Genomic DNA, 26,335 nt, shown 5'->3' with positions numbered 1-26,335 from the left:
GGGGCACCATTGTAGACATTTGTGGGCACTATTGTCGGAGGGAGGGATAGCTCAGTGGTTTGAGCATTGGCCTGCTAAACCCAGGGTTGTGAGTTCAATCCTTGAGGGGGCCATTTAGGGATCTGGGGCAAAAATTGGGGATTGGTCCTGCTTTGAACAGGGGGTTGGACTAGATGACCTCCTGAGGTCCCTTCCAACCCTGATATTCTATGACAAAGGGAGCAAATGTAGACTCACTTTGGTGACTTTGCTTTTGTTTTTTTTCGTGTCTACGTTAGTTTCATCAGCAAAACTTGCACATGTAGACAAGCCCTTAGGCTTGGTCTGCACAGGTTCTGTACTGGTACAACTATTTTGGTTGGGGATGTAATTTCTTTTACTGGAATAGTTATGCCAGAACAACTCCTAGTGTGGACACAGTTATACTGGTATAACTGGTATGCCTATATAACCTTTTCCTTTCTGTATTGGAATACCTTATATTGGCATAACTGTTTCCACGCGAGGGAGGTTGTATTGCCATAACTACATTGGTGTAATTTAAGAGGTACAACTCTTGTGTGTACACATGGCAGCTTGTAAAGGGAAAAACAGAGCTGAGTGTTGTACGTTTGCAGTAGGCCAGTTTTAATTCTAACCTGCACATTTGAAAAAATGAATTGTTTATCCTGTTTTGAGAATGAGTATTGCAGGCCTGCAAAGAGCTGCTCCATTAACATAATGGCATAGAAGAGACTAAGCTCTGATGCTGAGGTTCAGATCCTGTCTTAGACCTCATCCCTTAAACTAATAGGACTTTTGGCATGTATTCTTGTCTATGTGTGGAAGTAAGACTGTCTTTACAAATGCACATTTGTATGCAGATGTCTTATTTTACCTTGAATTACCTGAATCATGATCTGCCCCAATAATATTTATTTAAAAACCTATCTATATAGTTATGTATATATTTATGCTGTACTATATGCTTTTCCCTTAAGAGAAAATTTCAGACAGTCTAAATTATATGGTGTTTTTGTAATGAGAGCTGGTGTTTAACATCTGAGCTGAGTCATCAAACTCATGTCATCTGAGAACTGAAGGAGACAGGATCTCTCTGTCTGTCCCTGCTTTATGGAATCTTTATGGTTTTAGAGCAAAACTTTGACACTGTAATTTTAAACTTATTTTAAAATATCCAGAGAGGGTTTCCAGAAGTAAATTCTAATGTTGTTCTTCATTTACTAAAAAGGAGCTGAGAAGATGAGTCAGCAAATAGAAAACATGGTTTGTTTTTTTCAGTGGTGTGGACAAACCTCAGAGTGAAAGCAACAGAAGAAAATGGACCTGATTTAGACAAAATAGTACTACTGTGTAGCTATTGCCTATTCATATTCAGCTGTCCCACGTCCTCTGTATTATGAGTGGGGATGGAAAAGAGAGAGATGGAAAGTGGGTGAGTGTGTCTGTATTGTACACTGGATATCTTTCCCCTTATCTGTTTCAGATTGACAGAGGAAAAATAGAGGAAGGGGGGGTGGGAAAGGGATCTAGATAGGCTGTGAAGAGTGACTCAGAATGACTTTCCCTTATTACAGTAAAGGAAAGATACAGCCAAACAGAAGGAGAACACATTACGGAGAAAAATATTAAGGAAGAGTAAAAAGCAATCACATATGTAAAAAAAAATGAGAATAAAACGAAAGGTACAGAACAAAGGGTAAAATGGCTAGGATGCTAGTAAAACGAGGAAGAAAAGTTTTTAAAACCATGAGATCAAAAAGACGCCAGAAATTGGGGCATCTCTTGGAAAATTTTGCTCTTCTTTGCCTGGTACAATTAATTTGTTTAGAAAGACAAGTAAAATATTTTAGTTTTACAATCCCTGTTGTTGTTATCGTCCATCATCCATATCATCCTCATCCTCATCAATCAATCAATCATCTATTTGCTCAACCTTACGATGATTTTCGTGTGCGATAAATTTTCATTATGGTTTTTTCATTTTGCTTATGAAGGAATGCAGTATCGCAGCCATCATGGTTTTTCATTTTGCTTGTGAAGGAATGCAGTATCATGTCCACCATGGTTTCTGTTTTCTATTTCCTAACTATTTAAAGCCTATAATTCGATCTTTTTTTAGTATTTCTGCAAACAGAGCCAAACTGTCTCCCTTGTAAGCTTTTTTTTGAATAGGGGTACATGAAACTCCATGAGTTTTCAGTCATTGTTCAACGGGTAGTGATCAATGGCTCCATGTCTAGTTGGCAGTCTGTATCAAGCGGAGTGCCCCAAGGGTCGGTCCTGGGGCTGGTTTTGTTCAATATCTTCATTAATGATCTGGAGGATGCTGTGGATTGCACCCTCAGGAAGTTTGCAGATGACACTAAACTGGGAGGAGTGGTAGATATGCTGGAGGGTAGGGATAGGATACAGAGGGACCTAGACAAATTAGAGGATTGGACCAAAAGAAATCTGATGAGGTTCAATAAAGACAAGTGCAGAGTCCTGCACTTAGGACGGAAGAATCCCATGCACTACTACAGACTAGGGACCGAATGGCTAGGCAGCAGTTCTGCAGAAAAGGACCTAGGGGGTACAGTGGACGAGAAGCTGAATATGAGTCAACAGTGTGCCCTTGTTGTCAAGAAGGCTAACGGCATTTTGGGCTGTATAAGTAGGAGGGTTGCCAGCATATCGAGGGACGTGATCGTTCCCCTCTATTCGACATTGGTGAGGCCTCATCTGGAGTACTGTGTCCAGTTTTGGGCCTCACTCTACAAGAAGGGTGTGGAAAAGTTGGAAAGCATCCAGCGGAGAGCAACAAAAATGATTAGGGAACTGGAACACATGATTTATGAGGAGAGGCTGAGGGAGCTGGGATTATTTAGTCTGCAGAAGGGAAGAATGAGGGGGGATTTGATAGGTGCTTTCAACTACCTGAAAGGGGGTTCCAAAGAGGATAGATCTAGACTGTTCTCAGTGGTAGCTGATGACAGAACGCAGACTAATGGTCTCAAGTTGCAGTGGGGGAGGTTTAGGTTGGATATTAGGAAAAACTTTTTCACTAGGAGGGTGGTGAAGCACTGGAATGAGTTACCTAGGGAGGTGGTAGAATCTCCTTCCTTTACGGTTTTTAAGGTCAGGCTTGACAAAGCCCTGGCTGGGATAATTTAGTTGGGGATTGGTCCTGCTTTGAGCAGGGGGTTGGACTAGATGACCTCCTGAGGTCCCTTCCAACCCTCATGTTCTATGATTGTTTCCATAAAATTATTCACCAGGTGGTGTAGAGTTTGGTGCACAGAACTGGCGGATTCCCACAGACCCATTTGTAGCCAGCACTATCTGGATGCAGGCCCTATGCTATTGCACGGTCTCCATGCATGGACGTTGTTGCCATATTGGTCCCTGGATATTAGAGAGACAAAGTGGGTGAGTTAAAATCTTTTTTTGGACCAGTTTCTGTTGGTCAGAGAGACAAGTTTACACAGAGCTCTTCTTGGGTCTGGGAAAGTAATTCAGTGTGACTTTGAGTTACGCCCTATCTTTGAGTACTTTTTCCAGACTGGAAGGATAGCTTTGTGTAAACTCGAAAGCTTGTGTCTGTCTCTCTCCAACAGAAGTTGGTCCAATAAAAGATATTATCTCACCCACCTTGTCTCTCCTTGCAAGGATGGCTGTTAAAGATCTTTTATTTCCATGAAAAGAGCTCAGACTCTTTTTTTCAGGTGCAGGCTCAGTTGCATCGGTTACCAAACATGCAGGGGGAAAGCTGGTATTTTACCTGTGAATCACTTTGGGGCCCTGCTCCTAGGTGCATTGAGGCATGGTGCTTCGTAGCTTCAGGGCACTGAAGGACCTATACACCCTGTCACAGGTGCCTTTAGAGAGTGGAGTAGCCCTGTCACTTGATTATCATCTTAAGCCTCACTGCATGACCATCTGTCAGATATTTTTATAGCTTTTATGTATGTATTGTGATTGTCATTGTTTGTAATCTTGAAACTACTAGCACACACCACTTCAATATTCAGATTTCAAATGAACAGCTGTATGCTGAAATGAAAACCTGTAACTCATTATTTGGGCTAAAAAAGACAGAACTTTATGCTGAACAAGCCATTCGGGTAAAAAGCTGAATAGATCGGTGTAGTTTAATTTGCAGAGTAGGATAAATTAAAAGTCAAGACAGTCTGATCTGATGGAGGCAGTAAAGTTCATCCTGGATTGCTTGCATTAACTGACCTCGAGAGAAATTTGCCGTTGCATTGAGGACTCTGATAAGTCCCTTTGCTCATTTTAAATGCCGTGATACAGTGGAAACATGCCAATGTTTACACAGGGAATTCTCCATGCCCTCTATTCTAGTGATGGAATCTCCATGCCAGCTCTCCACAGATCAACATGCAGGATGGTAATAGGCATTGTCCAAGAGAAGGGCCACAGAATTCATCATTATACATATCCAGTGGTCCAATTCCCCGTTCATGTGATGTGGCAACCTCCATACCATCGCCTCATAGCCCTGCAAATGTCATACTTCAAGCTACACTTGGATGAAAGGTTAATCTAAAGAGAACATTTTGCAAGTTTAGTGTTACTTAATTTCCTTCTGTACTTCCTGTCCACCTTGGGGAGAGATGCTTTGGATGGATAGAGGCTCTTCCAACAGCATTATGCCTTCTAACTGCACATTGGAACACTGTTCAGTACTGGCTTTGGAGGAAAAGTGTCACCGGCACTATTCTTAGAGCAGCTGAGTAATTTAAATCAGCGGAGAGTGGGATGCCATGATTTACAAAGCACACTCATTGTAAGCACTTTTGTCAGGAACAGAAGCTATCCAGTTGCACTGCAGTTTTGTGTCCTGGGCAAGACTTATCCAGCATACGTCTGTATGGGTTTTACTTCAATCATCTCATGTTGCTTGTGCTGTACTCTTCATCTCTTCCCTATATGTCAGTAGTTACTAAAGTAAGAGGCAGTAGGAATAGTACTTAGTGCTTATTATTCAGAGTGCTTCACAAAAGGTAAGTTGTTTTTCCTGCTTTACGATCTGTTTTACAGATGTAGAACTGATAAGTGACTTGCTAAGGTTACACAATGAATCGGTGCCTGAGCCAAGAATAGATCTCATGTCTCCAGACTGCCAATGCTATTCCCTTATACACTGGATATTTGTCTCCTTCATTAAAAGAATTAATGAAAAAAAATTGTATAGTCCTGTTCTCAATAGAAGACTCTTTTGCTGATAGGTTTTTTTTTTTTAAATAAAAGAATATTGATTGTTTGCACACACAGATTGGTATTGGCTTATTTCTGTCTTACAGGCTTTTTTTAATCAAAAGATTTTAAAAAAGAACATATGGTGGTGCTTTGAAAAATGTTCAGTTCCACATACTTAGAAATTCCTTCATCCAAAAAGAATTTGGCTTATGCTGATACTTTTCTGAAAATAGCAAGTTTATTAGACTCTTGAATAAGCATAGCTTTGAGCTGCTTTTCAACAATATACCAATAATTGTCTTGTCTTTAATATTCTGTACAGCTCCAAGAAGTCCATGGCATGTCCTATAATAAGCAAATCTGGGTTCATTGGAGGGAAAACAGACCAGCCAGTATAGTTCTTGAATGTAACTGGCCTGTCTACTGAAGAATTGGATGAGAGGATTTATATTTCAAAACGATCGTTACGATCTTTCAGCTAATGTAACTTGAAATTTAGTCCATTCAAAAAAAGAATTAAAAGCAGTTTAAGGTATGTCATCTATCACTGAATCCCCTGTCAATTTTTGAAGTTTACAGTTAATATTTCCTATCTCAGCATGTTTTCTTCTCCCTTACTGCTGTATAACAGACTCACACAAACAACAGAAGAAACAGGACTGACTATTCAGTGCAAACAATGAAATTGACCAAGCACAAATTACTATCAGATGCACAAAATAAACTGGAAAAAAAGAGAAATAAATTTCTTCCTCTAATAGCTTTCAGTTACAGTTACCTTCGGTGTTATTTTAACATTAGATAAAGAACTTTGAGACAGAAGTGCCATTTTTAAACTGATGACATCTCTTTAATTTTTCCATGATTAGTGTTCCTCAGGTTTCCTTAGGATTGGCACAGTCATATTTTTTTTCCTCCAGTGTGTCATGGCCACTAGTCTCATGTATGCTAATCAACAGGATAACGTATTTAAAATATAGAATCCTGTTACTGGAAATTCATGCAGTAATGATAGGGTGATGATAAACCATTCAGTTTGATTATTTTTTTTAAAATCTCATCTCTGTTTGCCACAAATGGGCTGATAACTGTGTATGATTCCCAAATGTGTTTTAGAATGCCTTTTATATCTGACTGGTTGGGATATATTCCTCGCAAACACTCAGAGTAGGTTCTAACCAATACTGTACTGTTCATTCTTTCCCATATTTTAGTCTGAGAATCTCTTATTTCTCTACCTGCCATCTGCTCCCATGTACTTTGCATTTATATAATAAAGTGGTTCTTAATCTTTTCCATACCTGGGGACCCCCTTTTCCATACCGAGATCACCCTACATCACGTCTGGGTGGGATCCCACTACCATTTAGCAATGTGGGGAAAAGCAGGGTGCCTGTGAACTCTTGACACTTGTAGGGTCATGAACTTAGGTTGAAATCCTGTGTTATATCATCCAATTAATTCCTTCTTGGAGAACAAGAGGCTCATCCCAGCAAGACAGGGAGACTGAATGCAAAATGTTGGGCTCCTGACTGCAGCAAAATGGCCAATTCCATGGCAGAGGTGTTGGATTCTGTGGTGCATTGGAAAAATTTCAGATTCCCTGGGTTCATATTCACAGTGTCTTGATTTGAGTTGAATGGGACAGGTCACACTTCTTACAGTTATTGTCACTTAGAGAGTTGGTGGGTTCTTGTCCCAGTACTTCTGACTCCTAATCCTCTTCTCTTAAAAGTATGTTCTTTCTCTTTTCTTAAAGACTGTTAGAACTTGTAGGCTAGATAACAGCCTCTTGATAGGGGGTTGTGTTGACATAAACTCATCAGATTCCTTTGGTGCAGTCGTGTAGCTGGGTGTGACAGGTTTTCTGGTGTCTAGGTCTACACTATACTATAAAATAGGGGTTAGAGAATGAACTGACTAAAGGTACTTGCAATCCATTCACATATCCCAGTGCTGCTTTGCCTTGTCAACTGCACTGTTAGCTCTTTAACCTCCATATCTCAGAGGTGAGCCCTGCATTTTAACATTATAATATGAAAATGGCCATTTCTTGATACTGGATTGGGAAGTCACAGGTTATATCCAGCTAGAAGAATCAGATCATGGCTGTACCAAGGTGGAAAGGCCAGTACAACTAGGTGCTTGATCAACAGCGGGGAAAAACCAATTCCTTGGGGGTTGTAAATAGCTAATCTTTCTTGTCATCTCAGTAATGATACCATTTTTCACTTGATAACTTGCTTTTACATACTTGGTTAGATAGGAAGCATTTGATTTTGTGTTAGCTTAAGTGTCAGCTGAAAATCAGGGAAAATGTAGGCTGACTATCAGGGAAAGAATCCTAATAATGAGATGTATTAGACCATAGAATAACTTCTTTAAAAATAGTGGAAATTCAGGTACTTGAGACACTCAAAATTGGTCTGGTTAAAATACTGGAAAATGTGCCATCAGGTACTTCAAAGAGAGAGACCAAGGAACATATGTCTTTTCTTTCCCTTATTTCTGAGACACATTTGCAGGGAAAAGAAACCTTTATGTAGGCTTCACCTTAATAAGAACATGTTAGATTCTCCAAATAAATACATTGCATGTGATGAATTTTGCTGGAAGAGGATGAGATGTCTGGTGACAATTGTAAGCCTTCCCTGAGAGTGATGTGGGATTGTGAGTTGCCTGTATGGAAAGGATATTGTGCCAGCAAATTTGCACAATGGCATGGACAGCTGTGCACCATTGTTGGTTGCTAAGAGAGTTGCTGCAGCAATAGTCACAGCTAAAGAATGGGAACATGGAGATCAACCAGATGTCTTCAGAAGAGATGGGAAAGAGGAATTGTCTGCTGTGTTAGAAATCAATGAAAGTGGAATCTTTATAATGAATATTTGTTACAGAACTGTATATTAATATGAGTATGTACATGGAAGTGAAAGGGGTTTTTGTGCCGCAGGGATGACCTGTTTAGCACCAGATGGGAGGAAGCTCAGCAGCTACCACCAGCCTATTAAGGAGCAGAATGACTGCCAATGATAGTGGCCATGACCCAGAATTTTGAGGGTGGGGTTGAAAATATTCAGAGGCTCCCCAGACTTCTCCTATCCCAGCTGGCTTCAGCAGTTGCTGGGAAAGTGAAAGAAAATGCCTAGTTTAAATAATATTTAAACAATATTGTAATGTTTCAAATGAAAAGTTGTTTTTCAATTAAAAAAATTGTTTAAAACTTTTTTCAAAAATGATGCTAAGAAGTTCATTTTTTGCAATGAACCTCTGCCCTTCTTCTAATATAGTTTATTTTTTTAATCAAAAACATCAAAATGAAAAATTTTCAAAAACCATTTTGGTAACATTTTCAATAATGTTTTAGGAAAAAATATAGAGCAGAAATTGCAAAAAAAAAAATTAGGAAAACAACAGTTCGGTCTGGTTCAAACACTGAAAAACAACAACTTCTGCATTTTCCATGGAAACATGTTTACATTTTTCAGCCAGCCCTACTCATACCCTGACATGGCCCTTTTACTTAATTTCTATTGTTCCACCTATAAATCTTTGTACTAAGCAAAACAACATTTTACAGTACAGAAGCCAGCATATGTATTTTGCTCTTTGTGTTCTATTTGTGACTGCTTGTCTCTAAAATTATTTGGATTTGCTTATCCTTTGGTGGCGGGAAAGTGGGGTTTGAGAGAGTGAGAGACTCCAGACATTTTCTTTAGGGCTGTCACCTATGTTCCTTAATGAGGTTCAAACAAAGAAGCACCTTATTGTGGATAAAGTTGTTCTAGAGAATGGAGAACCTTCACCCTCACTGGTCCTGGGGTTCAGGATACTGTTTTACTCATCTTCTTCCATGCTGACTCTGTATGTGACATTGTTCTGTTCTTTGGAAAGTGAAAAATTAAATGTGCTAATCTTCACTTCCACAATGCCACCACCATTCATCAGCCCAGAGTGCTTATCTCACAGTCATTTCCATACTGAAGGTTTGTATGGTAGTTCAGAGGATGACCAGCTGCGTCTCTGGGCCAGCCCTTTAACAATATATTTTGAGTAACAACTGTGGGAAGAGTCTGCAATCCAGCCGACAGCCTTAAGCTGCCTACAACATCCCTACATAAACAAGAAATGATTCACTGTTATGACTAAGATGAAGACGGCAGTATGTGAACTCAAAGGTTTTTTTGTTCGTTGTTCACTCTATTGATGTTTTCTCTTCAATCATATATCTGGTTTGGGGATTCCCAGCCTTTCATTCATATTTTTTTATAATTATTTAATATTTGTATATGGAAAATGCATTGGTGTATAACTTTCCTTTGCTATGAAAACTAAATCAGATAACTTCCCCCATCAATTTTTTTATATATGAAGGTGAATTTTTTTTAAAAAATCACTATTTAGTCCAAATTGCTCCTTTTCACTGTCAGTAATTGAAGCTTATGTTAAACCCTAGATGTTGTTTTAAATCTAGATATAATCCTGAATTTTGTCCCAGGGGGAGTTTATGAAGAAATCAATCCTCCTACTTTCTGATCCTCTGTGAAGTATTTAAGAAGACCTTGATAGCCCGATAAGCAGCTTTGATACTACTTGTCATAAATTTAAAGGAAAGGGTAAACCCCTTTAAAATCCCTCCTGGCCAGAGGAAAAATCCTCTCACCTATAAAGGGTTAAGAAGCTAAAGGTAACCTCGCTGGCACCTGACCAAAATGACCAATGAGGAGACAAGATACTTTCAAAAGCTGGGAGGAGGGAGAGAAAAACAAAGGGTCTGTGTCTGTCTGTATGCTGCTTTTGCCGGGGATAGAACAGGAATGGAGTCTTAGAACTTTTAGTAAGTAATCTAGCTAGGTATGTGTTAGATTATGATTTCTTTAAATGGCTGAGAAAGGAACTGTGCTGAATAGAATGACTATTCTTGTCTGTGTGTCTTTTTTGTAACTTAAGGTTTTGCCTAGAGGGATTCTCTATGTTTTGAATCTAATTACCCTGTAAGGTATCTACCATCCTGATTTTACAGAGGTGATTTCTTTACTTCTATTAAAAGTCTTCTTGTAAGAAAACTGAATGCTTTTTCATTGTTCTCAGATCCAAGGGTTTGCGTCTGTGGTCACCTATGCAAATTGGTGAGGATTTTTAACCAAACCTCCCCCAGGAAGTGGGGTGCAAGGTTGGGAGGATTTTGGGGGGGGGAAAGATGTGTCCAAACTACGTTTCCCAATAAACCCAGTTAAAGTTTGGTGGTGGCAGTGGAGATCCAGGGTCAAAGGATAAAATTAATTTGTGCCTTGGGGAAGTTTTAACCTAAGCTGGTGAAAGTAAGCTTAGGAGGTTTTCATGCAGGTCCCCACATCTGTACCCTAGAGTTCAGAGTGGGAGAGGAACCTTGACACTACTTTACCCAGGTTTCAATTTTAATTGAAAGCCAATGTGAAACACGAGGCTGGTCTTAGTCCTTGCTAATTTCTCAGTTGCCTTAGAATAAAAAGCATATGAAATTTATTTCCACACTGAGACTTGGCTTCACTAAACACTGCTCCCTCTCCCATCTGTTGATAGCCGAATAGATAACTTGCCCACCCTGGCCTGGTGCTTAATAAAATTTCTGCTCTAGTCCTTCTTAGCCAGTGGTATTCCACACTTCATGTAAAGGACAACTCATGCAGCAAATTATACATGTCCTCATAGGGCAGTATGGAGTGCGACTGTTTAGTGGCATTTAGAAGCAAACTGAAATGGGAGGATAATTCATATTTTCAGCTTCTCTTTCGATGCACTGGTAAATCAGTACTCTTGGGATTTTTAAAGTACAAGTAAGATCATCAGCTCCTCTTGGAGGTAGGGAAAATGCACAGGTACATTCCCACCCAACTTCAGATTGAGTTTTTATTCCATGAGGAACAAAAGCAGTGACCCTTTCTCCTCAACCTCTGGCATGTACACTTGTCACAGTTCTGGTTTTGGGACAGCCTTGTTTTCTTGTTCGACAATAAATATGAGATTCAGGTTGCCTTACGCAAGTCACATTAATGAAAATCTACCCAGCCTGCCACATATATCTCAGTGGTAGAATGTTCTCCAATATCCAGCTCCTTGATGCATCATCTGCCACTTCTTGGTGTCATTCCATGTAAAATGGATTAATGAATTTTAAAAACAGCCTAACTATTGTAAAGGGTGAGATATAGAAGCATGCGTTTAGAGTTTTTTTTGCAGAGTATTTGGTTTGAAGATGGGGGCTCGTTTTCAAGTGAAGCTTTCTGTCTGTTGCAAATTGATTTTGATTACTTTAAATTGCAGTATTTATTGGAATTGTTATTTAAGTCCAGACTTTACAACACCTATAGTTCTTGGGCACATGAACTGAATCAGAGAAACTACCAAGTTTGTATTTGTGGTGGTGATTTCGTTTTGTTTTTTACTTACAGGTGTTTTACCAGAACAATAAGAATTCGAGATTAGAGGAACTTTGGCAGTTTTAAAGGACATAATGTTACTTTTCCCAGCATTCTTTATCTGTGTCTTTATCTCACGATCTCTGGGATAATGCATAGAGAATACAAGTTAAAGCTTTTCTGAATATTTATAGATCACATCTATCTACCATGTATAGATTTTCTAACTGGTCCCACCAGTATCAGTACTACTGGTAGTTTGTTGTGAGAAGAAAACGTTATTCTAGAAAGCAGTGGACTTCCTCCTCCAGAGACTTTTGTGTTTCAAAGAAATTTCTGTCATCTCTGTTGCCAAGGCTTTATAACAGGGGTGGGGAACCCGGCCCGTGGCAAGTCTCCGCACCGCGGGCCGGAAGCCCTGAGCGTCTGCACCTCTGCCCCAGTTTCCGGATGGAGGGGCAATCAGGGAAGCTCTGCACACTGCCCTGCCCCCAGTGCCAGCTCCGCAGCTCCCATTGGCCGCTGTTCCCAGCCAATGGGAGCTGCAGAGGTGGCGCCTGTGAGTGTGGGCAGAGCTCACCACACAGAGCCCCCTGGCCACCCCTCCACCTAGGGGCTGGACATGGCGGCCACTTCCAGGAGCAGCGCGGGGCCAGGGCAGGCAGGGAGCCTGCCTTAGCCCCGCTACGCTGCCAATTGGGAGCTGCGTCAGTTAAATGCCATCCAGCCAGAGCCCGCACCCCAAACCCCCTGCTGTACCCTAACTCCCTCCCAGAACCCACACCCCCACTAGTTGTGACCAGGGGCCTGGTTTTGGAGTGGAACACCTGGTCAAAAAGGGATCCTGGTGGCTCTGGTCATCGCTGCTGACTGGGCTGTTGAGTGTCCGGTTGGCAGCGCTGCCATGCCGCACAGCGGGTCTTGCAGGCTTCTTGCTAGCCGGCGTGCCATGCGGCTTCTGCATCCGGAAGCAGCCGACATGTCCGGCTCCTACCTTAGGGGCGGCCATGGGGGTCTGCATGCTGTCCTGCCCACAGGCACAGCTCCCATTGGCTGGGTCAGGGCAGGGGAGGAACTAGTGTGACTTGTGAGCGCTCAGCAGGCAGCTGTTGAGGGGTTGTGTGGTGCTCGCCTCTCCCGCTGCTGCGCGGCCCTCTTCTCCTCATGCTCCTTGTGTGGCTGGGCTCGAGCTACGGCGCGTGCCCCGCGGTGAACTGCGGTTTGTCTGTCGCCCCATCACCGGCACCCAGGAGTTCGAGGTATGTGTATCCCTGTCTCTGAGTGCTGGGAATGGGGCTGCACCTCCATCACTACATCCCTCCCTGTCCCAACCCCATTCCCTCATCACTGCATCCCTCTCCATTCCATCTTGTCCTGCCCCCGACGCCTGCCCAGCCATGTACCCCTTACAGTGCTCTCCCACCCGTTCTCTCCACCTCCCAGAGCCCTACACCCCATTCACCTCCATACACTGCTGCATTCCCATTATATCCCTATACACCCCTGTGCCCCCCACATTCTCATGCACCTGTAGTCTTCTGCATCCCCATCCATTCCACATACCCCTCACATCCCTGCGCTCTCCTTCACTGCCCCCTCACCCCCACCCTGCTCTCGTCCTTGGCCTCTTTCCCTCCCTATCCTCTCTCCTCCACCCCCCACCATCTTTTCCCCTCTAGCCCACCCTCCTCCCCCCTTCCCGGCTGGGTGATTTAGGCAGCCCCTGGAAAAGTGTATGAAAGTGCCTCTGTGTAGGCAAATGTGTGCGCATGCATGCATTGTATGTGTGTAAGAGACTGTGTGTTTTTGTGTAGGGAGGTGTGTGTATTGCCTCATGTGTGTATGCCTGTGTGAATAAAATTTGCAGCCTAACTCTTTGACTTTTATTCCTTTTGCTGGCTTGCGCACAAAAAAGCTGATTACCTAAAATATGTGTGGATTAATTTCATAACAAGCTTTTAAAAGAGAAGGGAACTCTAAAAGAAATGTATTATTTCTTAAAAAGTGAATGTTGTTAACTAGTAATTGCTGAAGAGCCAATGTATCATACATTTGTCCTCACCTTTGTTTAGCTACGTTATAAACTCTTTGTTGCAGACTGTCTCTTTTTTTGTGTATGTCCAGTACCCACCACCCTGGAGCCCTGATCTTAGCTGGGGTCTCTAGGCACTAAACAACAATTGTAATAATAAATAATGTGGAAGTATATGTGTTAGTGTGTGCTAGATGTGTACGCATGAATCTGGACAGGTGTGCGTTTCTGTGGTTGTGCTCTATGGATTTGTATTTGGGTTTCAGGAATGGGCCTTTAATGGAGCCATTGCAGCTGAGATAGTGTGTGGTCCTAATTCCACAAGTAAAATTACAATAACTTTAGTGAACAGAAACACGGAGCTGTTTAGGAAAATTGGAATGAGGGGAGGGAAAGAATCATGAAAAGGTTTGTAAAATTTCATTTTTTTTTAAATTACCCTTTTTAACTATATTTTTTGCTGCCAGCTGTAGTGTCCTGTAACAAATAAAACCTGGACTTAGCATAATACATCTGTCAAAACAATAAATATGCCTGTTTGGGCCTTGTAGTGAAAATGAGCATGTGAGAGAGGGTGGGGGAGAGCAAGCGACAGAGGTAGGGGCGGTATGGGGGTGGATCAGGAAGGGGTGGGGCGGAGCCCTCAGGGAAGGGGCAGGGGAGTGGGTGGGGCAGAGGTGTTTGGTTTTCTGCAATTCGGAAGTTGGCAACCCTAACCCCCACCAGTACCCCCACCTCCTGCCCCAGGTCGGAACCCCCTCCTGCACCCTAAACTCCTCATCTCCAGCCCTACCCCAGAGCCTGCACCTCCATCTGGAACCTTCACCCCCATCTGGAACCTTCACCCCCTCCCGCAATCCTAGCCCAGAGCCTGCTGCCACACCCTGAACCTCCCATTTCTAGCCCCACCCTGGAGCCTAGGGGAAGCCCCAAGCCCCCGCATCTCCCCCTCCCCCACTGGGGGGTGTTTGGCCCACAAATGATTTTTTCTGTGCGTCAATGGCCCCTGATAGAAAAAAGGTTCCCTACTGCTGCTTTATAATACTTATGCATAAACCATGTTTATTTGAGGAGAGTACAGCAGTTCAAAGTATACAGTGATAGTGTGAGCTGGAATCTCCTCTCCTGGTGCCATTTAGCCAGCGTACTATATAACCAGGCGCGGTATTCGTGTTACGTTATCTCCTGCCGTTGGGATTCAGACCCAAACTCACACGTAAATAACCAAAGTAAACTAAGAGAAATGTTATTACTCAGTGTAGAACTTATTGCAACTATAGTTTGTACATGGTACCATTGAATCTATTGTAATAATCATATATTTAACACTTTTTTATATATCACTTTGAACATGTAAAGTGTTTTACAAATTATCATAACGCCTCTCTAAATTGGTTATGGTAAATAATATTCTAACCTTTGACGTACCTAATCTTGGTGTAGTTTTTGAAAGTTGTGTGGTTATTAATATTTTAACAGTGCAGATAATTATTAAGGGGTAGTTTAGAATTAAACCCAGTGTCCTGATCAGAGGCACTGACTTTCTTATGCGCTGGAGAGTATTCAACCCCTGGCTCTGCCCCAGGCCCCACCCCCACTGCACCTCTTCCCACAAGGTTCCACCCTCCCTCCTCCCATCTCGTCCCTGTCCCCAAGTGTGCCCTGCCCCCTAGCGCCTCCTGCACACCACGGAACAGCTGATTGCGGCAGCCAGGAGGTGCTGGGAGGGATGGGGAAGCGCTGATCTGGGGCTGCCGGTGCTGCTTAGTACCCACCATTTTTCCCCTTCGGGGCTCCAGCCCCAGAGAAAACTGTTTGAGCTGGAAAATCACCAACTGTGGTAACAAGAATGAACCCTACATAAAAGCTTGATGGAAAGGGTTATGATACAATGTTGGCACCTCACAATTTTATAATGAGTCTTGCAATATCTGTTTTCTTTTCTTAAAGCCTCAGCTCATGGAGTCATGTTGTTATATCAGAATTTCAGCTTTCATTTCAAAAATAAAACGTATTGTCAAAAATGAGTCAGCCCACAAAATCATGAGGTTTGCTTAAAAACCAAAAGATTTTAAAATAATATATTTTGGGTTCTTTTTATTTGCCTTCTGGTTTTTGGGCTTTTAAGGTGCATTTGGGTCACGTTTTCAAGCTTCTCTGTGCTGTCACATGGGCTAGAAACTTACGTTTAAAATAAATAAAAGGCAGGATTTGAGTCTCGTGTTATCACTTGTTAAAAGCTGCGGCTCTTACGTAAAATACCTGATATGAGATTAAAAGAATTAAAATAAAAAAAAATTGCAAGACTTGGGGTCACCAGTAAGTTTCTAGTCCTCGTAGCTGTTGAGATGGCAAGACTGATGATACCTCTAGCATTTGGTTGGAGTAGAGAGTGAATTCAGCTGCATCATATGAAAGCTGGGTCTGCATAGAGAATGGTGTTGCTCCACTGTGAAATCTGCAATTTAATTACTAGTAGGGGGTGGGGATGGTGGGGGTGTTACCAGTAGATGCTTTTATGTCAGGATCCTACAAACACACATGTGAAAAGTCCCATTGAACTCCTGCATAAAGCTTGTTTTTATAGAGTTATAGTCTCTAAGAGCATTGTCTTACAAACATAGGAGGGAGTGTATAGAAACACAGGGTACTTTAAAAATCTGTCTGATTATATAAACACTTCTAAAACAACCCCGTGTAAACTGATTAACCCAGGAAAGCTTTTAAATCCATAAGACCTTAGTAGATCAGGAGAAGGTGACGTGACCCAATGAAGCTCATCTCAGTAAACAGACCAGCAACATCTGTGATTAGCTAACCTTTATGCTGGATGCTCCAGTGGTTCAGTATGAAGCTGGTAAATGCTCACTTAGCACTCTTGTGTCTTCAAATAATTACTTCTCTGCTCTGAGTTACCCCATGGTCATCATTCCTGGAAAAGAAAATGCATAAGGCTAGGTCTACTCTACACACTTATTTCAGTATAACTACATCACTCGGGTGTGAAAAAATCCACACCACCGAGTGACGTAGTTGTACTGACCTTAACCCCCCTCTGTAGACAGCATTATGTCAGCAGGAGAGCTGCTCCCGCCAACATATCTACTGCCTCTCGCAAAGGTGGAATTATTAATCCAACAGGAGAGCTTTGTGCTGTCGGCTTAGAGCGTCTTCACCAGAAGTGTGATAGTGGTGCAGTTGCTTCAGTGCACCTGTTCCGATGCAAGTTTGTAGTGCGTAGACCTGCCCTTATTTGTAGACCATTAGGAAAATATTTAATTTTCCTAACGTTCACTAATGCATATGGATACAAAATTATTTTACCTTGTTGATGTCAGAGGCAGAGTACACGTACATTTCAGTGAAATCTGTTGATTCATGCCATTAACTATAAAATCTTTGAATAAGGCATAAACAAAAGTCACATAGTTATTAAATATCTTTTTTTCTTTTACCCCTTTTGATACTGGGTGCAATAAAATGCATGATGTCTAGGTTTTCTTTTTACTCTTTCGCTTTATTTTTATTTTATTTTACTTTTTGCTACTCCAGTAACTTTTTCCAAAGTTGAGGAAGATTTGAAAAGCTACGAACAGCAAAAAGAAACTGTAATTCTGCCATTCTGAAACTTTTCAAAGTTGAGGAAGTTTTTATAATTCAAGTGGCCAAAGGAAAAAAGAAAAACCAAAAATTAGTGGGGGGTGAGGGGAAGGGCCCAACACATCATTCATTGCACTGCGTTCTGTGGATGAAAGGAAAAATGGGAGGAGAAACAGGAAAAAACAAAAATAAGAAATTTGGAAATGTGGGGAAAAAAACCCTTTAAAATGTGAAATCTCTGCTTTAAAAATATTTTTTTGATAAAACTTTTGGCAATAGTTTTTGGTTTTGAAAAATAGTCATTTTGTGGGACGTGCTGAGGGAGTTTCAAGTCATAGTTTCAAGTTGTTTAGTTCTAGTCATAGCCAAATTCTAACGTGGATATAAATATTTGTCTATTCTACGTTCACCCTTTGGAGTTTTAATGGAATATTTATTTTTCAGCTGTTGTCCTATAGTGTTGTTGAATTGCTGCCTTACTTTACCTTACAGGTGACTGCATTTCAGTGTTAAGTGAAGAAGTACTTATGTGGATGGTGTGTTGTGATGTTTTGTAAAATCCTATGTAAAAATTTAAAATAATATTACTTTTAAAATTACTTGTAAAATTTAATATAATATTAAAATAATATTACTTTTAAAATTACTTGTAAAATTTAAAATAATATTACTTTTGTTATAACTAATAAAAGTCCAGAAACCTTTGTGAAAAAGACTGGAGCTCTAGCTGTGTGAATTTTATTTTTTTTGTTTTGTTTTGTTTTTTTGCTTAATAATTACATCTTTGACTGCTAGCAGTAGTTTGTTTAATAATGCAGCTGTAAGACACTTGACTAATGGGGCTAGCATACGGTCGGTCTAATCATAATTATAATACCATGGAAGATGGCCAACAATCATCATCCATTTCCAGTGAGCTTTACCTCATTTTAAATTAAAAACTTCCTGGAAACAGGGAAAATCACAGCAGGTGACATTCAGCACTGCCAGGAAATGTTTGGGTTATTTTAAGGAAACAAAAATACCCATATATGATAGCTTAAAGCGAGAGGTATGAAACCAGGAAGAAAGCTCAAGAATAATACACAGGTATCTGTAAACTTGCTCAAAATATATGTATTTAAAATGAATGAGATCTGTTCTATTCTGCTTGCAGCGGACATCCTTCAAAGAGGACACAACTGTGCTACAGTTGACCTTGTCTATGGTTAACTTGTAAAATGGTCAGATACCTTGCCATAGAGGCTGCGATTGTTTAAAGAGTGTGAGAAAGTCACACCACAATCTCTGCACGGTAGACTATATAGTTGTCTGGGTTTTAAAAAAATAAGGACCACAAATTTTAGTTCACAGCCTTATGGAAGTGCAGCACCTTTTAGACCACTTAACATTAATTCTTAATGGTTTGACTGATGATCCTTTTTGTTAGCATAAATTCAGTTTTCTTCTAATGGAATAAATTATTTTAACTGTAAAACTGTCTTTTCCCCAGTGGAAAGAAACTTATTTATTGCTAGTATCCACTATGAAAATAATCCTTGCATGGTTGAAATTATCTATTCTGTTGCATTTTTATTACATTACTTAGAATATTTTAAGCTAACGGATATCCGCGGACGATGTTTGCGGATCGTGGATCAGATGCGGATACAAATTTTATATCCGCGCAGGGCTCTACCTATATGTATCATTTGCATTCATAAATCACTGGCTTACACAAAACCCCTTTTACCCAGATAAATACAGTGTGCTTCATTCCATTCTGAAAAACAAAGTTCTGGTTGGTTGGTTGATTATTCAGTAACAATATGTTTTGCTATTGTACAAAACGGAAGTAGTATGTTATGTGGAGAGATTTGAAAGTGAAGAGGGAAACTGTCTATGGAGAGAGGCAGACATGAGAAGAAGCTCATGGAACTAGGCACCCCTGTCTTTGCTTACTAGCTATTCATTTACCAGGCAGTTTTAACAGACATGACTTAATGTAAAGCTACAGAAATTACAAATTCTTACAACTATCAACTGTGTCTTCAAATCCTGGGTTTTGGGTAATGTAAGATGCTGCAAAGAATATACCTTGGCCTTGTTTAATCCAAACACCATCCAGAGTGTGTTAGAGGTCAGTCCCAGGAGGTAGACCTATATAGTATCTTCTGGTCATTTTGTAAATGAGCATATACGAACAGGAATGATTACCAGAGGAATATCTGACACAGTCTACTTGCAGTTCCTTTCAGTCCAAGGGTTAAGGGAAAACAATCTCTGACTGAAACTGAAGTAACCTGTCTCTTACTGGCAAAATATTGCATAGCTTAGTTCTGGAAATTGTGCAGGCTTTTTTAATAATAAATATTGGGTTAATGCCATCTTGACATCTCTTTTCTGGAGAAGACCTCCTTCTGTTATCTATTCCAGATCCGATGGGAACCATTGAATTCATGAGGTGTCTATTCTTAGACCTGGGCAAAAGAAAACAAAGCTAATTGGGCAGATACAGTGACATGGGCTAATTGAACCTCAGCCCTTACCCCTAGAATACATCACTCAAGGAATTGGCATATTTGTGCATGATCTAGAGAAATCTTAGAACCCATAGTTTTCCCTCTTAGATTCTTCTATACTTTTAAAAATTCTTTTTATTACAAAATAACTTTTGTATTACTTAGCTATGGTGCTATGTGCTTGCTAAAGCTGTATACAAATCCTATCGAATGTCTGTATTACTTTTTTGACTCCTTAATTTAAAAAAAGCTTTATAAAATGCTACTAGAAACTATTTATTCTAAACAAAGATGTACTGTTGTAATTGCTTAGCTAAAAGAGGATTTTATTATCTCCATGTATTCTGAGCGTGTGTCAGACTTAATCCACTTATTTATCGGGGCTAGTACTAAATCTTCGTTGCTGGATCTTTGTTTGTTTGTTTTTTCTGGTTTTTTCTAGTCTGTGCACAGTAGCTCCTTGTTTGTTTCATGGTATACAAATTTTAATACAAAGTGCATGTTAGATTTTGAATGTCAGCAAGACTGCCACAAGTAGTTAGTGCAATGTGCCTCAGTTCCAGTGTATTGAATAGTGTCTTTAGATGGCTGTAGTGGTAGATTAATGAACTATGAGCTTTATTTCATCCATATGACTAGGGTCAATCCCAGTTCAAGAAACCTTTAAACTAAATTCTCTCCATGTGGCGCTTGATCCAATATCCTTCAGCTCTAACACTTCATGCCTCTCTTTGTCCTTTGCAGATCCCGAAGTGAGAAGTTTTTTTTATGTAAACTGACGAGAGAGAGAGAGACACAATGGCAAGTTCAGCCAGAGAACATCTGCTTTTTGTGCGACGACGTAATCCTCAGCTACGGTATACTCTGAGCCCAGAGAACCTGCAGAGTCTGGCATCTCAGGGCACCATACCTGAGAACATGAACTTACAGCGTGCCAACAGTGACACTGATCTAGTGACCTCTGACAGCCGCTCTAGTTTGACAGCAAGTATCTATGAATACACCCTAGGGCAATCTCAGAACCTCATTATTTTCTGGGATATTAAAGAAGAAGTTGACCCAACAGACTGGATAGGACTTTATCATATAGGTGAGTCAGAATCATTTCTTAATTTTCTATGGTTTTGGTCCTTTGCCACCTCTTCTCACTTTCATTTTCTCCAGTGGTGCACGTAAAGATAAAATATGAGATGAGACAGCACAAAATTACTCTAAAGCTTTCTCTTTCCCTCTTGGTTCAGTGAAGTGTGAAAATGTGTAGCCAATTAATGTAGATCTTGGTTCCATAATTACCTCCAAGGTGGTGAAATGCTGCCTCCTTAGACAACAGAGGCTGTGTGCATACACAATCTTCCTATTTCTATCTTTAGTTACTGTTGGCTGGTGGCTGCATTACTGAGTTGGAAATTTAGGGGGTGGGTTTACATATTCCAATACATATTCCAAAAGAGATGCACAATCAACAGAGGTGTTATCTGTGCCACTCCCTCATAAACTCAGAAGAGATTCAGAGGAGTCACTTCTTTATCTCACTCAAAGAATTTCAGATATATTGTTCCATTAGCGTGGTTATCCTTTCTGAAACTGTGACAAATTAATAGTAACATGGTGTTTACAGAATACCTATTGTGTGCCAAATGCTTCTACCACCAGGCCTAATATCTCGTGCTTTTTTTTCACTTTTGTGTTTATAAGTAGGCAGTCATGACTTTTTCCAGGATTCATCTTTATGGTTTTACAGGAAAAGGTTTTCTTAGACTTGTAAACGATAATTTATTATTTCTGGCCAGGTGTGTCTTCAGCATTTGTGAAAATGTATTTTGTATAAATTCTTGAGGCTGGCTGTTGCACACTGAAATGTAGAGGATTGCATCTGTATAAACAATAACTCCCATTCATGAAAGGGATATCCTTCAGGACCCCTCCAAAACAAATAAATCACTCCTCCTCCCCCCCGCCCATGTTCCTCCCTTTTTTTTTTTTTTTTTTTAATGGTACTCAGCCAGAGAGGGAAATTTAGTGTAGACAAGGGTCTAGCTGCTGGATCCCATATTGCCACCATTTTAGTTAAACCCCAAGAGAATCAAAATCAAGAGAAAACATGTATGACAACTGGAACCTTGTCCATCTTCGAACTAACACCAGTTCAGCTTACTCAATATCCTCACCAATGAAATGTTATTTAAATAAAGATCTGCATTCACTGAAGTTGGTAAGTTTTCCCATTGGATTCAGTGGGAGCAGTATCAAGCCCTAAACTATACCATCCTCCTGTCCAGTTATTCAGCTGTCTCCCAAAATGGTCAAAGAGCAATTTCATTCTGGCTCCAGAATAAAGAACTTTTCTGCTGTGTGTCTGCTGAGCCTCCCAAAGTGCAAAACAAAGGCACAGACTGACTCTAGCCTCTGCTGAGAGGGCAAATAAACTCAGATTGCCTCCTCTGAATTAAAAATCCCAGCATGTTACAGTGTAGGGCAGTAGTGTATAATATCCATCGTGGCTTTTTTATGTGCTTGTGTTAAAAGTGAGAGGAGGTCCAGCTACTCTATTTATTTATTTTTAACTGTTCTCCTTTCTGGCACTTTAAATCTTTCAGCACTGGATGCAGCTCCTTACTGAGGTCAATGAGTGTTTTGCTATTATTGATTAACATAGGAGTAGGATCTTAGCAGAATCTTTCCTTTAAAACTTGTTTTTATTTTGTGTTATGGAGTCACTGTTCTTACTCTTTATATAGATAAGGCTGTAACTTGCTTTCCATTCTAACTCTGGTTATGCATCTATTCGAACCTGAAAAAAATCCCTTCGACTTGAAATTTGGCATGTGTGTTTCCTATTCATAACAGAGTATTTTTAGGGGGAGAGGGAAGGTTTGAGGTTGTTCGGCTAAACTGAAGAGACTTTTTTAAAAAAATGTAATTTTTAAAAAAATAAACAATAATAATTCTAATAGCATGAGCTAGAAAGCTCTAATTTGTTTGTCATGAGGCCTAGCTGAGAGTGGGACTGTTTTTTTCAGATGGTAGGGTGCAGGAATTAGTACCTGTAGATTTTTGAACTTCACAATGCTTCATTAAGTTCCAGCGGACTGTAGTGCTCACAAAAGGTCCACAGGATAAACCCCTCCCTCAGCTGAACAGCTTCAGCTTTGAGAGATTAAAGAGCTGGATAGCGCTCTTATGACTTTCCATTGACTCCGATAGGAGCTGAGTCAGGCCCCAAATCACCACCAGCGGAGTATTCATTGTGAATATTATGATGGCTCTACATCACATTTGTAATTAAGCAAAATAGACTCCATGCTGTAATATACTAATCGTCTGTTAGTCTTCACTCATCCGTGTGTTAAGATTTCTTTGGGGGGAGGAGGGTTGGGAAAACCCCCAGGAAATCTTTTTAGTGTCAGACATACGTAGATTCTAAGGCCAGGAGGGACCACTGCGATCATCTGTTTGGACCTCCCATGTAGCACAGACCTTGGAACGTCCCCAAAATAATTCCCAGAGCAGCATATCTTTAGCATGTGTTTTAGAAAAACATCCAATCTTGATCTAATAATTGCCAGTGATGGAGAATTCACAGTAACCCTTGGTAAATTGTTCCAGTGGTTGATTACCCTCACTGTCAAAAATTTACACCTTATTTCCAGTCTAAATTTGTCTAGCTTCAACTTCCAGCCATGGGATCGTGTTATACCTTTCTCTGGTAGATTGAAGAGCCCATTATTAAATATTTGTTCGCCATGTTGGTATTTATAGTTTTCTCATAAATATTTTAAATGGCTTTGTGTGTGGGGAAAGAAAATTCACAATGTCACTTAAGGTAAACAGATGTCAATTAACTGAAACAACACTATTAGAATATTGAAAGCCTGGAAATTCAGAGTTAAGGCTATAGTTACAGACATTTGAAAGTCAGAATGCCCATAGCCAAGGCTCTACAAACAACCCTGAATCTGACCCTGTCCTTCCCCACTCTCTATTTATTTTAGGATGCAGTTGTTGACTGAAATCAGGACATTACAAAGGTGTGGTATATAAGTAATAAGTAATCCCACTACCTTCAGTTCTTTACATCCTTAACTACAAGGCATCCTCAACTCCCAGGCACTTCTTTAGAAGTTGAGGTCATTCAGCACTTCACACAATACATGTCTGTGTGTGTGTATAATTATACATACATATAAAGCCCTAATTTCATTTGCTGTGCAGGGATTATAAATACTTAATTGGGTTTAGCCATCCTGTTCTTTATTTTAAAATAGTCTGTTTTACACAATCATTCTCCTCTGGCACTTCCTCCTGTAATTGACATACGTGTTAGTGAATTGCACATAATCTAAGAAAGCTCTCTGGCTCTTTGCCAGCATAATGCAGTAGCTGTATTTACCACTCTCCCCTTCCCCAAGTACAGCACAATCTCTGAAGGAAATACCAGTAGACAAAGGAAAATATTTATCTCTTAGCTTAAAACAAAACACAACCCTGTTCTTTTCTCATTTACATTAATTATGAAACAAAGAGGGCTCATGAAGAAAAAAAATGATCATTCCTAAAAAAGAAGTGGTTATTCATTCCATAAAATAACACAGAGAGAAAACATGAGCATTCTGAAAAATAAGCATCATTCTGGCTCTGATTTTAATAGAGAAGTCTGTCAAAGAGTAAATTAGAGAGGAACTTTGCTGCATTAGAATGTTTTTAGAGGGAAATTTTAAGAGTAGTGATAAAGATTTTCTTTTTGAACTTTCTCTCTTTCTGGAGATCTCATTTACTTCAGAGAATCTGGTGCACTATAATGTGCTGCTTTATTACTCTGTCTCTCAGAGATGTGAAAGAAATGGTTTTAAAAAAAATCCCAGGTTTCAGAGTAGCAGCTGTGTTAGTCTGTATCCGTGAAAAGAAAAGGAATACTTGTGGCACGTTAGAGAGAAACAAATTTATTAAAGCATAAGCTTTCATGAGCTACAGCTCACTTCATCGGATGCATACAGTGGAAAATATAGTGGGGAGATTTTATATACACAGAGAACATGAAAGAATGGGTGTTACCATACAGACTGTAACAAGAGTGATCAGGAAAGGTGAGCTATTATCGGGGGGGGGGGGGGGGGGTACCTTTTGTAGTGATAATCAAGGTGGGCCATTTCCAGCAGTTTACAAGAACAGTAGGCGTGGAAATAAACAAGGGGAAATAGTTTTACTTTGTATAATGACACATCCACTCCCAGTCTTTATTCAAGCCTAAGTTAATTGTATCCAGTTTGCAAATTAATTCCAATTCAGCAGTCTCTTGCTGGAGTCTGTTTTTGAAGTTTTTTTTGTTGTTGAAGAATTGCCACTTTTAGGTCTGTAATCGAGTGACCAAAGAGGTTGAAGTGTTCTCTGACTGGTGTTTGAATGTTATAATTCTTGACGTCTGATTTGTGTCCATTTATTCTTTTACGTAGATACCGTCCAATTTGGCCAATGTACATGGCAGGGGGGCATTGCTGGCACATGATGGCATATATCATAGTGGTAGATGTGCCGGTGAACGAGCCTCTGATGGTGTGGCTGATGTGATTAGGCCCTATGATGGTGTCCCCTGAATAGATATGTGGACACAGTTGGCAACGGGCTTTGTTGATATATGCCATCATATATACCACACATCAGAACCACTAACCCAGAAACCTATCCTTGCAACAAAGACACACACACACCCCCCCCGGCTCTCCTGCTTGTAGTAGCTCACCTTTCCTGATCACTCTTGTTACAGTCTGTATGGTAACACCCATTGTTTCATGTTCTCTGTGTATATAAAATCTCCCCACTATATTTTCCACTGTATGCATTCGATGAAGTGAGCTGTAGCTCACGAAAGCTTATGCTCTAATAAATTTGTTAGTCTCTTAGGTGCCACAAGTACTCCTTTTCTTTTTTAAAAAATCCCAGGTAAATTTTTACTATATGTTAAAATTTTATAGAATGCCTTCCTAGTAACAGAGGGAAACTGAGAGAGAAAGAGAGACTTTCCTCTTTGTTCTTGTGCTAATTCAGTTAATTCTCCCACTAGTTTTCAGTCACCAGTGAACAGTTATTTAAATGCTTATTAGTCTGAGTTTTACCGAATGGTGTATTAGGAATTCCTGCCAACCTACTCTAGTGGCCTGATCCAATTTGCACATTGAAATCAGGGATTGACTTCAATGGGCAGTGAATCACACTTTATAAGAATATTATTAGTTATTAAGCTGCACCTAGAGGTCCCAGTCAGAGTCCTGGGCTTCATTGTGTTAGGTCCTGTGTCAGAAGAGTGGTAGATACAAAGACTTTCCCAAAGACCATGCAATTCTAGAAAGAACTGACGATCCAAAATGTTTTAATGTAGTCCATGAGGAAAGCCTTAAAACATTTTGCAATGAACAGAAACTAGCTTTAGCTCTTGTCATTTTATCTAGTGAATGAGAGAGAAATTACTACCTATCTTTCTTTGGACACTTAAAGAGAGCCTTTGTGTATATGCAGTGTTGTTTTAGCCATGTTGGTCCCAGGATATTAGAGACACAAGGTGGGTGAGGTAATTTTTTTTTTTTTTTAATTGGACCAACTTCTGT

The 26,335-nt window shown here is 40.3% G+C and overlaps 1 protein-coding gene across 6 annotated transcripts in view; it reads left to right on the top strand.

Annotated features, from left to right (window-relative positions):
- Window positions 1–26,335, top strand: part of HECW2 (HECT, C2 and WW domain containing E3 ubiquitin protein ligase 2) — a 247,776-nt gene that overhangs the window by 52,324 nt on the left and 169,117 nt on the right. For all 6 annotated transcript variants that reach the window (XR_006284811.1, XM_043525153.1, XM_043525152.1 and 3 more), the window contains one exon: window positions 20,481–20,826. Coding sequence is in view for 5 of the 6 variants with exons in the window: in XM_043525153.1 (XP_043381088.1) it covers window positions 20,535–20,826 (292 nt within the window). In the remaining variant the exon portion in view is untranslated. The remainder of the gene's footprint in view (window positions 1–20,480; window positions 20,827–26,335) is intronic.

Source organism: Chelonia mydas, chromosome 11, assembly GCF_015237465.2.
Source record: "Chelonia mydas isolate rCheMyd1 chromosome 11, rCheMyd1.pri.v2, whole genome shotgun sequence".
In the NCBI taxonomy this organism is placed as follows: Eukaryota; Metazoa; Chordata; order Testudines; family Cheloniidae; genus Chelonia; species Chelonia mydas.
The sequence above is the reverse complement of the archived record's forward strand: the minus strand, read 5'-3'. Positions and strand labels throughout refer to the sequence as shown.